General features: G+C 37.5%; 2 protein-coding genes across 8 annotated transcripts in view; one reads left to right on the top strand and one right to left on the bottom strand.

Annotated features, from left to right (window-relative positions):
• The window catches only part of LOC110840273 (activating signal cointegrator 1 complex subunit 3), a 143157-nt gene that overhangs the window by 76516 nt on the left and 50808 nt on the right, over positions 1-15833 (bottom strand). For 6 of the 7 annotated variants that reach the window (XR_015537598.1, XM_087357906.1, XM_022085181.2 and 3 more), the window contains exon 1: positions 1630-2071. Coding sequence is in view for 5 of the 7 variants with exons in the window: in XM_087357906.1 (XP_087214032.1) it covers positions 1630-1775 (146 nt within the window). In the remaining 2 variants the exon portion in view is untranslated. Of the gene's footprint in view, positions 1-1629; positions 2072-7944; positions 8054-15833 lie in introns of those variants that run through there. The other variant, XM_022085183.2, reaches the window with a different exon arrangement.
• On the top strand, positions 5253-14682 carry LOC110840279 (uncharacterized). The gene is made up of 5 exons (XM_022085195.2): positions 5253-5414; positions 7529-7631; positions 8787-8872; positions 10613-10784; positions 14235-14682. The coding sequence occupies exons 1-5, from the start codon at positions 5328-5330 to the stop codon at positions 14537-14539; spliced, it is 753 nt and encodes a 250-aa protein (XP_021940887.1). The 5' UTR covers positions 5253-5327; the 3' UTR covers positions 14540-14682.

Here is a 15833-nt window from a genome sequence, read left to right as displayed (position 1 = left end):
TAGTCACGGTCTCAATCATCTAAGTTCTACCAGTTCCACACCTTGCATTATTTCTATTATCAACATGCATTTGGCTTGAATTTACAATCACTGAAATATTGCCTGCTTCCACTTTATAACAGTTCTTAACATTCTTCATCAAACCATAGTTTATACTTATTTAACTCATGACAGACTCTTTTAGGCTGAAATTGTTTTTTCTCTGCAATGCTTTCCCAAATCCTACTGATGTTCACACTACAATTCAAGTTTTTCAAACCCATAAATCTAAGTTTCAAACTTTTGCTTTGCTTGTTTACTTACTAACAGTCTCTTCCTAATTTCTGCAACCTGAAAAACTAATCAGTATCATACTTCCAACTTCTTATTCAGTGCCATCTTTGTCCAATCTGATCTGTACTTCCACTAAGTTTAACTTACATTTAGCCACTTCTCTTCAAATTGTTTTCAAAGAACTTGACCTACAGAAACTCTTTGACATTCCAAGTTCAAAGTCTCATGTCAATATTCTGTTGCTTAGGCATTCTAAAGAATCCATCCAAGTCCAAGGCCTTGTATAACATTTCATAACATGCTGATTCTTTTACTGTGCGACGAGGTTAGCCCCTGGCCAAACATCAAGCTAGACGACTACCCTTGTTACTTATCGGTGATTTGAAATATTCACAGCTACCTTCCATACCTGAAGATGTTCTACTCCCTCTGCAACCTGAGTATGTGCCATGCTGTGGCAACAAGAGACCAAAATAACAGCAATTTTTCATACTTAGAGAAATAATTACATTACTTACTAAGAATATTTATACATCATACAGTGAGTACTTCTGCAAGCACAAACAAAGACAGAAGAGTGGACATTCTTTCCAACAAGTGCAGCCAATCCAACATTTCATGGCTGTGGAGATTTTAATAAGATATAGTAAAATTATTGACAAAGAGAATGACTGTCTAGCATGACTATCTTACTACTTTACTTGTACAGACTGAGAAAACTCATATAGAAATGTAAATACAGCCAATTACCAGGTGGGACATGAACAAAACAATTCTCAGATGAGTCAAAAACAGTATAGCTAGATGGATGTTTGGTAAAATGGCAATACAATACAACATTCAAATAGAGTTATTGTAGGCTAACATGAAACTCTGTCATGATAGCAGATATAAAGTGGCAATTGTTAATGTTTTTATGACATAATGATGTTATTGGCCACGCAGACTATACAGTATAAGAAGATTGATTAATGAACTAAAATGAAATGGGATGATAGTGGTTATAGCCTAATTTAAAGCGTTATCCAATCATTTACATAAAGGATCTGAGGATAACCACAACCATGTAAAACCTGTCAGGGCAAATAGGTTCTGGACCAAAACTTCAACCCCAGCCCTCATATATATACGCCGCAGCAGTACTAACCACTTGGCTACGATGTTCAGTAGCAATCATGACAGTGTGCAGAAGGGCCATAAAAAGGCATCTAGAAAATACTGACAAATACACAACACAGTTACATAACCTACAAGACGGTATTTAACCACACATGCAGTTCTTCTTAATCAGCCTGTATTTAATCAATAGCATACGTATATTTGGAACTTGTGTCTAAATTTATAACGAACGCTTACTTTCGGAGGTGACTGGCTGTGGTCTCCAAACGCGTCCACAGGTCCATGTCTTTTCCCTCGCAGATGGGAAGTGCGAGCTCATCACAAAAACATCGAAAATAGTTTGATAACCGTAATGGTTTTGATATGTCAGACTCATTGGCCATTATGTCACAACATTCAATTCTTCACTTTGATGTAAATATGCGAAATTCAGTACACGTGATGTATAGGGCATAATCTAAAGTTCGTAATAAACTGGGCTGGCACGTTTACTATATGGGCTGGTAAGTCCCAGAACAAATATATCATTATCAACGTTCATCATTTCTATTAACGAAACAGTCGCTTTCTTAAAGCAAGCACAATGCCAAACAAACATAATTCACTTTATGCACACCACCACTTTACCGCCCTGCCGGTATAACGTTTGTGACGTCACATCTGACTTCACTGCCATCTATGAACATGGCTTATAAAGCAGGGCCCCTGCTGGGAAATAGCGGAGACGTCGGTAGCTTGTCGCCCCCCACCCCCAAAGAATAAATTGCAAAATGATTTGGTTTTGACAGAAGACTTGTTTAAGTGTAAGCTTGAACTGTTGCAACTCCTAATTCTGAGTCATTTTGTACACATACATGGCAATTAGTTCCAAAATAATATGTTTACAGGTAAAGACATCTTTGTCTCAGCATGAAGGTAAAAATACTACCAATATGGATTGATAAACTGCATAATGAAGTTCTGGTATAGTAATATTGTTTGATGACAATACTTCAGTGTAGAAGTTCTTCAGCTTCCAGTTTCCCTTTTTTGCTTCCATCAAACTTATAATTTTCTTGCTATAAACACTGGATTCATGTTTATATATTCTAATGCTCTGGAACTTCCCATACACATAACATGTTTTAAAATTTAAAATCATTCCCCATCTGTAATTCTTTACAGTATTACTGGAAAATACTGACCGACGTTTCAGAGGAGATCTTTCTGATTATGGAGGCATTAAATTCCTCACAAACATTGGTGAATATTTTCTAGAGTACACAATGAAATCCCAGAAAGCAGCAATCTTCAAAATTGTTATCCTGAAAACATCAGACCTCATTTATACATTTCTCTTTTCAATAATTAAATAACGTAAGTAGAGATTATAAATTTGTCTGCATTTTTATAATTTTATTATTTTGACAAAACAAAATATTCAAGAAACCTGATACAACAATGATAATTACAACTGAGAAATGCATAATAGTAAATTATTCACTTTATTATTTGTATATCATTATTCATGACCCAATTATCATGCAGCGCTGCTTCTGCCATCTGTTGGATAAAAGTTAAACTATCTCAGTCAGGTTGGTGAGAACAGATAAAAATGAAAAGAGAATTTTAGAAACCTTAGCTGGGATGGATAAGATCGAAATGTTATTTAAATAAATGCGGTCTGACAATCTGGAGATGATTAATCTGACTCAGGACAGGGACCAGTAATGGGCCTTTGTAAATACGGTAATGAAGATGCAATTTTCATATTAGACACGTAACTTCCTTTAGTGTCTGAAAAAAGATTTTTCTCCACAGAGTTAATTTTGAAAGGATATAGGCTACGAGTTTGTGGAAAAGGCCTGGCGATATTAAAGATGACATATTTGCAGTAGCTTACAAAATACACAAACAAAAGAGGTGGAACATCTAATTAGAATGACGGATAACAAATTGTCGAAATGAATTTTGATTACTGTCCACGAAGATGATCAAATCAGGAGAGATAAGATGGACGAAGCATTTTGGCAACCGCGAAGGGACTAGAAAAGCGTATAAAACGTTGGCTGGAAAATAACTCGAATGACCTAGGAGTAGATGGAAATATATTATTCAAATTTATCTTTGCGAAATGTGGTCGGAGGGTTTAAGCAAGAGACCACTACCGGTTCCAACCGTTCAGCCAGATTAATCTATTCCATACGATAATAAACCTTAGGGTGTGGAATTTCTTGACTGACTTGAGTGACTAAAGTTTTTCCATAAATCCTCTGCTCCGTGTAGGAGAAGAGATATACTGGCAGACCACAAAAAGGTGGACTAACGGAACACGCTTTATATATACAGATCTATCGTTTGAATGCAGAAACAGAATACCGTTAATGGTAGCCTTGAAACAAGATCCTCTAAGTCTAACGTTACAAATTATTATATTAAGTTGATATCGGAATTTTTCTGCCTCTATCAAGGTTCCCATGTGAAGAAGCATGCAGAACCTGATGAAGATAGCGGCAGACCCGCGAAACAAGTCGCCTGTTCTGAGACATTGTGCTACACGTCACAGCGTTTCGACTGTCACTTTGATACTTGTGAGTAGATAACTTTTTGAATATTCCTCGTAAAATATGCAGCCCACTCTCCGTTCTTATCTTTTCGACGTGCTTAAATCTATGACTGCTTCACTGATTAAATGACTGAGTGATTTGCTATTTTATAAAGGCGGGTCGTGACGTTATAACGACTGATATGATAATTTAACGAAGATTCATGAGAAATGGAAAAATCCAAATGATAAATTCAGCTGAAATGCTCTATCTCTACGTATATTCACAACATAATATTTTTTTATCCAGAATTTAGTCACAACATTCCCGGGAAAAATCTTAATCTAAACTTAAAATTCAAACGACATTAAATTTTTCGGAAATATCGTAAAAAATTCGGACACCACTGTCGTATTTGAAACTGTTTATACGTAAATAATATACAATTTTTTGTTTCTTAAATGAAGACACACCGAGTGAATAGAGTTTTGGTAAAGATACTGCCACGTAGAATGCAGCCTGAAATTTCCACACCGCTCCAATTACCCATTTCTCATTCTGATTCTAAATTATCTTATATTTAGGCGTGTTCTATTCCTTAAATCCGCTTGTTAAAATCGCTCTGTTTAACTCTTCGTCTGCGCATCTAGAAACAAGAGAATGATTCAACGGTTATTCCTGATATTTAACAATGAATTTTACTAAAATTTGTCGACACATTCTAATTTGTTCAAAATCTGATATCAAAGGGCGCATTGCTCCTTCAGGACCTCCAAACAATTCTGCGTTTCAAAATGTCAGGTTGAAGAATCCGAAGTCAGGGAATTCTCAACCAACCACAAAGATTGAAGGTCAAGTCTGTCGAACGTGCCAGAATTTTTAGGTTATGGACAAATTTATTTATTTTTGTAGAATTTCTTGGGGCAATTTTCGTTGTAGATTTATAAGAATCCGATTTATTCAACGGAAATAAAATTATGAGGGCTTTTCGCTGTAAGTATTATAAGCGTTAACTTCTTTTATTTAATTCAACAAACAGTTTGATTCCTAGCAAACTAAACGACTCGTAGCAAAACGTTTATTTATGTAGGCGGAAACATTGGTACATATATCACCTTCTCTCACAATTAGCCTTGAAACGAAAGACAGTCTACACTAGAGTTCTTTATTTAGATCTGTGTAATATAAAGTTATAGTCAGCATGCTCTCACCAGTTCATACGTATTTTAGTAGTAAGATAGCATAATCGTTTTGGCCAATAAATACAAAACTTTAGTAGTCTACGTTTCATTTCTGATATCTTTATCCAGTGTTATCTCTCAACGTTCACTCTGATATATCACACAATCCTTCCGACATCATCTGTCCAGTCCCCTAACCTAAGTGCAGCAGTAAGCACATCCCTGCAATATGGGACATTTCCTACGGATTCGCAAGTGTTGTTTTTGCTGTGGCGGCCTACGGGGAGGTTCAATCGCCATCGGAGTCTTCTACCTGGTACAGTGCCTATATATAGCATTACAATTCATTTGAAACATTTAATCAGTATGTAGTAATTTATTTTGTGAGTTTACGTATTTGATTTTTATAAATAATGTACGTGTTTATCCTCGGAAAGCTATTCTGGAAGATTGTGGTTTCGATTTTCAGCCCACCGTCAGAATATCCTAATTGCTCTCGTCACTTTCTGAAGCCAAATAATTCGGCAATGACCTGTACTAGAAAGTTGCAAATGCATTCGGACGGGATTTTATTGACCAATCATATTTACTGTACGTGTTTCAATTTGCAGTCAAATGTAAGATGCAGGGGCCGAACATAACACGATTACACAGCAAGTTCTAAGATAAATCGGAACGCAACTGTCACTTCCCGGCTTCCAACAGGAAGTGCACGACTCACGGCCAAGAGCCAACACAAACTGTCGCTATAATTATTCGCACACCACTGCAGCTGTGTCTAACATCACGTGAAGTAATTGTCACTGTTATGTGTGGAAATGGTTCGATTTTCTGTTTAACTGCGTATTTTTCCGTACGAATCTTATGAGAAATTGTTGTTGCCAGGAAGTGTAAGAGATAATTTGGTTGTTAAGTTCCTAGGACCACATTTCCAAGCACAACATGCGTCCAAAAACTTATTAATAAATTCTGGTCTACTGAATCACTTCTGGACAAGAAACCTTCTAGGAACGCAGTGTACTTAACGAGGAAAAATGAGACGAAATAATTTCTGCGTTGGAAGACACACCACAGCAGCCCTAATAATCAAAATACTCGAACAGGGGACCGAAATCTCGAAATCGCTAGCGGCCAAAGTGGTGAATTTCACCTTATTTAAATGGTACTGATTGTGTGCACATACACAAGAACGTAACTTTCAGCGTCTCTTGTAAAAACGTGAAGTTGGTTTTGTTACTTTTATGAAGCGATATTTGTTTGACATGTATCGGGGAAAATCTCTTAGCGCTTGGCGATGAGCCATGCAGTTTCTCCCTGGAGCCTGTAAGTGAAAGTTGCGTTCCAATTTATCAGCGGATTCACAGTATTTTGGAACATCTGTTCTGTCATCTGTTAATCACGGTTAACCTCTTTTTAAATATGTTAACCAAGTTATCAAAGACAATAAAATCCATCTTGGGAATATTGTATTAGGCCCAATTATTTCAACCATCTACAATACGAGTTAGCAGTGGACATTAATTATATTTTTAATTTTATTGGCACACGTTCCGACAAGAAACTGTTATCATCAAGCCAAGCTTTATCGTAAAATGAATGTACTGTGCAAACCTTTCGTCATATAACAATAAATAAAAATGGAACAAATTACGTTTCAGTTTTGTACAATGGTTCAAATTAATGTCGTTTTTAGCAAATCTATTGTGTTTTATAGTATTTCATATATATTACATATGTTTACTTTTACGTAGACAGGTCCATTTGTCATAAAATATGTAATTTATAACTATAATATAGGTTAATATTATTCACATTAAAAACTTCAGAATTGTTAACAAGCGTAAAATTTCCAACTAAGATCCATCTAATCTCAAAGATAATAAAGCCTGGAACTTTATCTTCAAGCACTCTTTGTATTGCGTGTTACTTTGGCACAAGGGAATCTTTGCTACTTTTTACTTCAATTATCGATGGCGAAATGGTAATACATTCGTAAATACAGAGTGATTCAAAAGGTTAGGGCCAAACTGAAGGAGCGTATAGAGGGACTCAGAGAGAACAACTTTTGAATAGAAATCCATGTCCTCCGAAGTTATCCTGAGTCAGTCGAGGCCATTGAAGGTAGGGAAGTCTGATAACATACCGCTGAAATAATCGTACTTTGCTATTCTCCTACTAGCTTAATTTTGTTTTTTATTAATGTACAAGGATTACATTAGCAATCTTACAAACCAAGTACGATTATTTCAGCGGTTATCAGACTTTCCTACCTTCAATGGCCTCGACAGATTCAGGATAACTTCGGAGGACATGGATTCCTATTCGAAAGTTGTTCTCTCTGAGTCCTTCTATACGCTCCTTCAGTTTGGCCCTAACCTTTTGTAATCACCCTGTATATCAATTTACGTTAAACTCTGGGCTTCTTCACAGCTGACAGCGTTATTTGGAGCAACCTTAGATGACACAATTATTTACTTCGGATCGACAAGCAACAACTATTACACCTCCTACATCTCTCCAGTAGGACCCTGTGGTAAGTAAAAACTGCACAGGGAGTATACTATTTAAAGGAGGATTAGAGGTTTTCACGGCGGGGAGTTTGAAGATGGCTGTCTTCCGTACACATTTTGCAGTTACTCACTCACTCTATGGTGGAGGACATTTTTGAAAAGTCGATTGTACAGTCGGCAAATAGAAATTGTCGAAATATGTGTTTAAATTTAATGACAGTTAAACCGAATTTTATAAAATGCTGTATCAGATGGTTTTACATGTATCGATTATTTATAGATCGACGTAATGACGTATAGTATTAAGAATTTACGGTAAGCATTATATACACTTACCATGCAATTCTTGGTAGAATTGTATTCTAAAACGTACGAACTTGATGTGGTAACAGCATTGACATGATTCAGTGTGTGGTTCTTAAGTTCCATATGGTACTTTGGTGATCTGAAAGCATGAAATTTTCAATGAGTAATTATTTATTAACGAACACAATAATATAAAAACGGAACAGAACATATTGTAGTGTTGACTATAACTAGAGAATTTTATAATTTGGTTATATTAAATACTCTTTACTATAGTACGAGTGTTATTAAAACACACTTTTACTAATCATTCAGAACCCTAAAATAGAACATACTAACTGTGGGTGATATTCATTACCGTTTGTACACAGAAGTGATAAAATTATGTAACATTTTTGTAATCAATGTAGTACACTGGCTCTTAAGTAGGTAAGAATCACTTAGCTGATCAAGAAATTCCGTCTTTTACGGAACTAGAAAGTCAAAATTTCACACCTATACAAAACAGGTAACATTATTGTTTTGTTTAGGTCTGTCCTAATATTTAAGTTTCTAGATACGCAACAGAAGGACAAAATTTTCTGAAATTAATGGTAGGAAATATTCCCTGATGTTAATCTCTTTAAATTTCTTCATTAATACAATTTTGATTTGTTATTATTGTTCCCAAATATTTTCCACGGTTCTGAAAGAAAATGTAAGCTATTTTTATGATACTTTTATCCCGCATTCTGCGACGAGACGTGAAAGTTTATTTCGCTTATCTCTCTCCACATTTAATTCTGCACCAACACGAGGGGACAATATGGTCCAGCAAAAGCTTCCAAACCTGGAAACACTACATGATTACTAATTATAAATGTTTGTTGCAGCCGAGATACCATTCCTACGAATATGGAAATTCTGCAGTTTAGTGTCTGTGTTCATCAATCTGATTATGGTGTACGGCGCCCTGACGGTATGTAAAAATTAATTTTTGGGGTGCAGTGAAATAACTTAAGTGAAAATAATTAACTTGTTGAAAATTGCAATCACCAGGCCTCACAGAAAAAAATACAGGGTCTCAAAAATATGTATACACAAGGCTGACGTATGTAATGGTTGTATGCGTACTGCTCTTTTAGACATCTGTATACATAATTTAGCAGTTTTTGTGTGAAATTTACTTTGCACTTCATCAGTTTTTACGTATTAGGGCATCTGTTCTGATTAGGAAAGAGTAAATTATTTAGACATTTTGTTGAAGACCATGTACGTAAAACCACCACTTCTCAGTAGCTACAAAGGAGAACGCGACAGAGAAAAACAGGCACAAGCACTTATACCCTTAGCGGGAATCGAACCTGCGCTTCCAGTGTTGGTGTGGTCCACGACGGTATGCACCTCAGACGGTCTGACCACTTGTCACAGTTACCATAAGTTATTTTAGTATAGTGAGCATCTAACAGTAATGGTTAACTTCAAACATCTATAAAAATTTAAATGTAAGTGGGGTTATTTAACGTACACTTAAAGAATTAAAGAAAATATTACATGTTCGGAAAAATGTAAAAAGCCAGCACTAAAATATACTTTTATACTCTATCAGGTCTGGAGAAATTTCAAAAGAATTATAATCTAAAGAAAACGCTCTGTTTAATCCCTGAATTGTGGAAAGAAAACCTTAAGATTTCCAATGATATCACTCTGTTAAAATATAGTGGCTTCTGAAGTTTAAGACAAAACTATTTTTGGAGTAGAAATTCTGTAACAGATATTATCGTTTCGCCTACAACCTGTACAATAGATTAAGGTACTTAAAAGTATTAAGAAATAAACTCTACAAGGACATAAGGGTCTTTTCCTGTGGGTAGAAAAAATTTTGTCCAACAGGCAGACAACTGAGAATTTCATAAATTGAGTCTTCACTTTTATGAAAGTAGCAAAATTTATCAGAATAGGCTGAAACGCTTTCAGCAGTCAAAGCACACGAGCGAGATAGGTAGTAAAAAAATGCTGACATATGATGAATAAGCTTTTGTAGCAATGAATGTCACAACTGAACACAATTTTAAGTGCTTTGAGGAAAGGATGTGCACTAGACGAAATATGGATTTATGAAGGACGAAATAACTGAAAAATCTACCTATTAATAAAGAAGTGTTGCTTGGTAGCTTTGTTTGTTGGTGATTATTTGCAGTTAAGGGATTTTGGGCCTTATGGGATAATATTTATGACTATGGGTGTCCACTGCTTTATTCCATTCTTTACGAGAAATTCATTAGTATAAGATATTACATAACGGCGAACTTAGTAATCCATACAGATCACTGAAAATAGTGAAATCTATTAGGTTAAAGATATTTTTCTAGGATGGGATGCCTAGGAATGGAAACATAATTTTGAAATTGAATTCTATTTCAAGATGTGTACTTGGAACACACAGAACGACATGGGACGATGAAATTAAGATGAATTTTAGGGATTCATAAGGTGAGAAAAACAGAATTAGCTCAAAATCAAAAGCTGAGCTCTGGAAATAGACATACATATTAACATTTCGTCCAGTTATTGTGGCCTGCTACATTACAAATAATTGAATTATTATGACAAATAAAGTGAGAACGTATAACTTTTATTTACAGTTTCAGATATAAAGCTAACAATTAAAACACCTGAAAGAGTAGGTGTCTTATGATTCGTGTGTCTTGCTTCACAGAAGCGGGAGTTGCTAGTAGCCCCATGGCTGGCTTGGCACCTAGCACTACCTTTTGTGCAGTTTTCAGTCATCGTGTGGAGCATCATAGAATTATCCACGTGTCGAGCAATGAGAACGACAGACTTAGCACCAATAGTGATAACTGTCCTCTCTATTTATACTACCACTTTGCGTAAGTATATACAATTATATGTAAAGTTTCAATTTGCAATAATAAAATTAATGATTTTCTTTATAAATTATAAGAATTGCATTATTGCTCAAATGGTCTAGTTATCTCTCCCTTAACCTATTCACATCCTCACAATATGAGGATTATTTTAAAATTATCAGACGCTATGCTCTTTTCCTGTTCTGAGAAAAATTTCATCTTCCAAGCTTATTCGAGTAATCATCACCATGAAGGAAAGTCTTCTTCAGATGAAAGTCATGCAGTTGGTCTACAAATTACCCGACTTTTTTTGAATCCGGACGTTCATAACAGCCCAACACTGGATCTCACTCTGATAAAGCTGAATTCATTCCACGCCATCACATTCTTTCTAAGATCCCGGCAACTAAAACTGTCCATATTTCTTATACCCAGCTCAAAAATCCTTCTTTTGACAGCACTAATGTTATTTCAAAATCTTAAGCTACTTCCTGTTGCCTAGATCAGTGGTCTTCAACCGGTGGTCCGCGGACCGGCGCCGGTCCGTAAGAATTTATTGCCGGTCCGCGAAAGCTTTCACCCGACTATACCGCTACACGATTCGGGGAATTCCCACTGTTGCGAGGCGAGCGGCGAGCGGGGCGCTGCACGCGACGAGTATAGACGAAGTGCGCGGCCGCCGAATGCCAGTATTGCGTCAGCTCGCCTGTCGACGACACGTATTGTTTTTTTAATATTGTGTTGTGGAATTTCGGAAAACAAATTATTTCTTTCGTAAAATTTGAAACCCTACAAGATGGATAAACAGCAGAGGCAAGGACAATATTCAGAAGACAATTAGTGATAGTGCCGAAAGTATGCCAAGTACTAGTGCTTCAAGTTTAGAAGAAACAAAGAAAAAGAAATATCCCGATACTTCGGAATGTGCAATACAAACCAAAAAGAGAAAAGGAAACTTTGTTAGGCATTACGATAAGGAATATTTTAAGCTTGGTTTTATTGTAGCCCCTGGCAGTGAACTATCGCCACGGCCTTTGTGTGTAATATGTTCCGAAGTTCTTTCAAATGACGCCATGAAACCGTCCAAACTGGCTCGTCATTTGCATTCGAAGTACTATAGAGATTTCACTGATAAGCCACAGCCTTGCATCTTAGATGTCGTACAAGAAATTTTGGGTCCTCAAGCCACTAAGAAACTAGAGGCTATACCACTTTCGGACACCACTATTCAGAGGAGAATTGTTGACATGGCCATCGATATTGAAAAGGAAGTTGTAGAGGGGATAAAGAAATCGAGATGTTTCGCGATCCAACTTGATGAATCAACTGACGTGAGTAACCATGCTGTCCTACTTTGCTTCGTGAGGTACAGTGAAGATGAAGACTTAAGGGAAGAACTTCTTTGTTGCCTTGATTTACATGGACGGACCACTAGTTCAGAGATATATAATACTCTTCATGAGTATTTTCAAGCACAGGGCTTAGACTGGAGCAAATGTGTTGGTGTGTGTACGGACGGTGCTGCGAGCATGATTGGTCGTCGCTCAGGAGTAGTTGCGAAAATAAAGGAAGTCGCGCACCCAGAAGTTTTGTTCACTCACTCTGTGATCCACCGGGAGCATCTAGCTGCAAAGAAGCTTTCTACTGAACTAAACACTGTGATGAATGACGCTGTGAAGATCATTAACGAAATTCGTAGTCGAGCTACGAACTCGAGGCTGTTCACGACACTGTGTGAGAGTATGGACTCACATCACCAGCATCTCCTACTCCATGCAGAAGTGAGAGTTCTTGCACGCCCGTTCGAACTGAGGGAAGAAGTAAAGCAGTTTCTGCGAGAGCGAAAATCTGACCTAGTAGAGCCTTTATTTAATGAGGAATGGATGACTAAGCTTGCGTATATGCCGGACATATTTAACCTTATGAACGAACTTAATATTTCCGTTCAGGGGTCTTGTACGAATACTTTTACACTAAGAAATAAACTGCATGCGTTCAAAAAGAAGCTGGCTCTTTGGGATAGTCGCGTACAAGAGGAAGATATAGAAATGTTTCCACTTTTGGGAGAATTTTTGAATGCTGCTGATATCAACCAGAAAGTCATATTCAACGTAATAAGCCAACATTTAAGAGCGTTAGCTGAAAACTTTAATAATTATTTCCCTGAAAATGAAGATCCGCGTAAAGGTAACCTCTGGATTAATAATCCCTTTTTGGAAGATATAAAATCATGCGCACTTGATCCTCGTGAGAAAGAAAAACTGATCGAGTTGTCTTCTGATGTCACTCTGGTGTCCAGACATAAAATGCAATCATTGCCTCAATTTTGGATATCCCTCGATAAAGAATATCCATCTCTGAGTTATAAAGCTATCAAATTGTTGGTCGTTTTTTCGACTTTCTATTTGTGTAAAAAAACTTTTTCAGCTATGTCAGTAATAAAAACCAAACAGAGAAATCGAATTGATGTTAATGCAGCGCTTCGTCTCTCAGAAACAACGCTGCATCCACGTATATCAAATTTGCTTACAAAGCAGCAGCAGATGTCGCACTAACCAACAATTGTAATTTTATAACATTAGATTTAATAAATAAAATTCTATTTACATTGGTTTTTATTTCTGGCTGACGACGGTCCGCGAAATATTTTTCCTATTTTCGCCGGGCCGCGGGTGTTAAAAGGTTGAAGAACACTGGCCTAGATCGCGCCAAACACTGCCCTCTTTGCGAAAAATACACAATAAACCAGTGCTGACTAGTGACCATTTGCTGCTAAGGAATTTTGGACCTAATGGGATAATATTTATGAATGTGTGCGTTCTCATAATTGTTGCCATGTAATGTTGTCAAGAGTCACTGAGACAACACTTATGATTATGTGTGATTATTCGCTGCCTTAAATTTCCCTCTCGTTCTTGAAGGGCAATTTACTACTTTCATATAATACGTTATATTTTCTTACTTAGGCCCCTAGAAATGCGAGATCTTTGAGTCCACATTATTACCTTGTGACCCAGAGATTCCAAGCACAATGTCACACGGTAACTACTCATAACTGTCCACTGAATTAAGATAGGTTCGTTCCATTTGAAACGCAACCATAAATATACGCATTCACGCACAAGACGAAAGTAACAGCAATGTTAAATTCTCGCAGTCGTATCCTGGTTTTGCAAATTATAAGTTTGAAATTGGCACTACCGGAAATTTTGTTAGCAGATGGCACACGCATTTCTAAATACTTCAAAAAACTTATTACTTTATTTTGATAAACATTTTTTTCGTTCATCAACACGCAGTGTTCTCAACTGTACAACTTTTGCGCAACTGTCGTGAGCAGCGGCCTAGTAACCAGGGTGATCTTTAATCTAGTATCGTGGCGATACTACTGATTTTGTTTTGTGTTTTAAATGGTACATGCTGTACTCAGGATCACAATTTAATATAAGTTTTGTTTTGCAATGTTTGCAGTTCTGTTGCTTTACTTCGCCACGGTCGTGTACAGTCTGTACAAAGACCTGTCAGAAGCAAACAGTAGCAATGCATACGGGACACAAACACTGCTGCCATCAAAAAACTGGGACGCTGCCCTCGTACCATACACCAACTACGACCCGGATCAAGCAACGCCTACAGCCTGGGGATATTTACAACCCCAGCAGCAAATATATCAAGGAACAGGGCAGAGAATGCCTCCCCCTCCACCTCCCCCACCACCGCAGCAGCAAAGACAAAAACCTGGAATTCCGCGCCCCCAGTCACAATTCACAGCCTAAAAATCGCTGTTTCACGTTTGTTGACGTCGAACATTTCTTCGAGAATATTAAAACTGAAGTATGAAATCTGTTTGTAAATGCATATGGCATCTGAAATGGTGTACAGAGCTTAGTAAATTAAATCAACAATTTTATTTACACAATTTCTGTGTTTAACACATGTTCTGCCGCCACGCTGGCCTTGTAATCCTGGGGTCTCGGGTTCGATTCCCGGCGGTGCCCGAATTTATAACTTGTGTTGGGCAAGGCCGTGGTCTAGGCAACACGGAGTTTTCCTCCGGGGGCTTCCCCGGTTTCTCCGTGGCATCCCAACAATTACTCCATTCACACACAGAAGAAGGCAATGGCAAACCACTTCTGGATCATCTGCCAAGAACGTATATGAACAGGTCCCAGTCCGAGAAAAGGATGGAAGGATCCTGTTCATATGGACCTGTCATCAGACAGAACACTAAATAATAATAAGATGAGGTGGTCTAGCGGTTAGAACGCTGGCCTTGTAATCCTGGGGTCTCGGGTTCGATTCCCGGCGGTGCCCGAATTTATAACTTGTGTTGGGCAAGGCCGTGGTCTAGGCAACACGGAGTTTTCCTCCGGGGGCTTCCCCGGTTTCTCCGTGGCATCCCAACAATTACTCTATTCACACACAGAAGAAGGCAATGGCAAACCACTTCTGGATCATCTGCGAAGGACGTATATGAACAGGTCCCAGTCCGAGAAAAGGATGGAAGGATCCTGTTCATAATATGTCGCCAACCTCCTGTAAAGCAGGCGGCGTAATAAAGAAGAACACATGTTCTATTCTGTTTCATATCAGTTATTCTGACGACACTGTGCGTTCTTTCTCTTTCCTCTGACAAACCTTTTTTTTTACATCTCCTCTCATAAATTCATAATGACCTGGCCCTCAAAAGCGAAGGGGAGAAAAGAATATGTTTTTCTTTCTTTACTCGCGTTCTGTAAAATTCTCTGCTTCCAACTGTAGTTCTGGCTCTCTAGTGGGATGTTACTCAATTTTTTCATGTTTCCAGTCGACTTCTGCAGTTATCAGGTCACAATCCACAGCTGTTATCTTTTTCCTGATTAACGGTACATTATCATCACAAATCCCGTCCCACACGTTACAGAAACGTATTAGACAGGCGACCCACTGTTTAGAATAACGTGTGTGTCGCGAAAATATTAATTAATTTGCAATTGTGAATAATAACCAGCGAGGACAATGTGATGTGTTATTATCCAAAACAAATTATATTTGGAAACACGAAGCATTAAGTGACAGAAATGAGGATAA

Source organism: Zootermopsis nevadensis, unplaced genomic scaffold (genome assembly GCF_977971745.1).
Source record: "Zootermopsis nevadensis isolate Lab colony 2312 unplaced genomic scaffold, Znev_1.0 Znev_ptg000029l, whole genome shotgun sequence".
In the NCBI taxonomy this organism is placed as follows: domain Eukaryota; kingdom Metazoa; phylum Arthropoda; class Insecta; order Blattodea; family Termopsidae; genus Zootermopsis; species Zootermopsis nevadensis.
The sequence above is the reverse complement of the archived record's forward strand: the minus strand, read 5'-3'. Positions and strand labels throughout refer to the sequence as shown.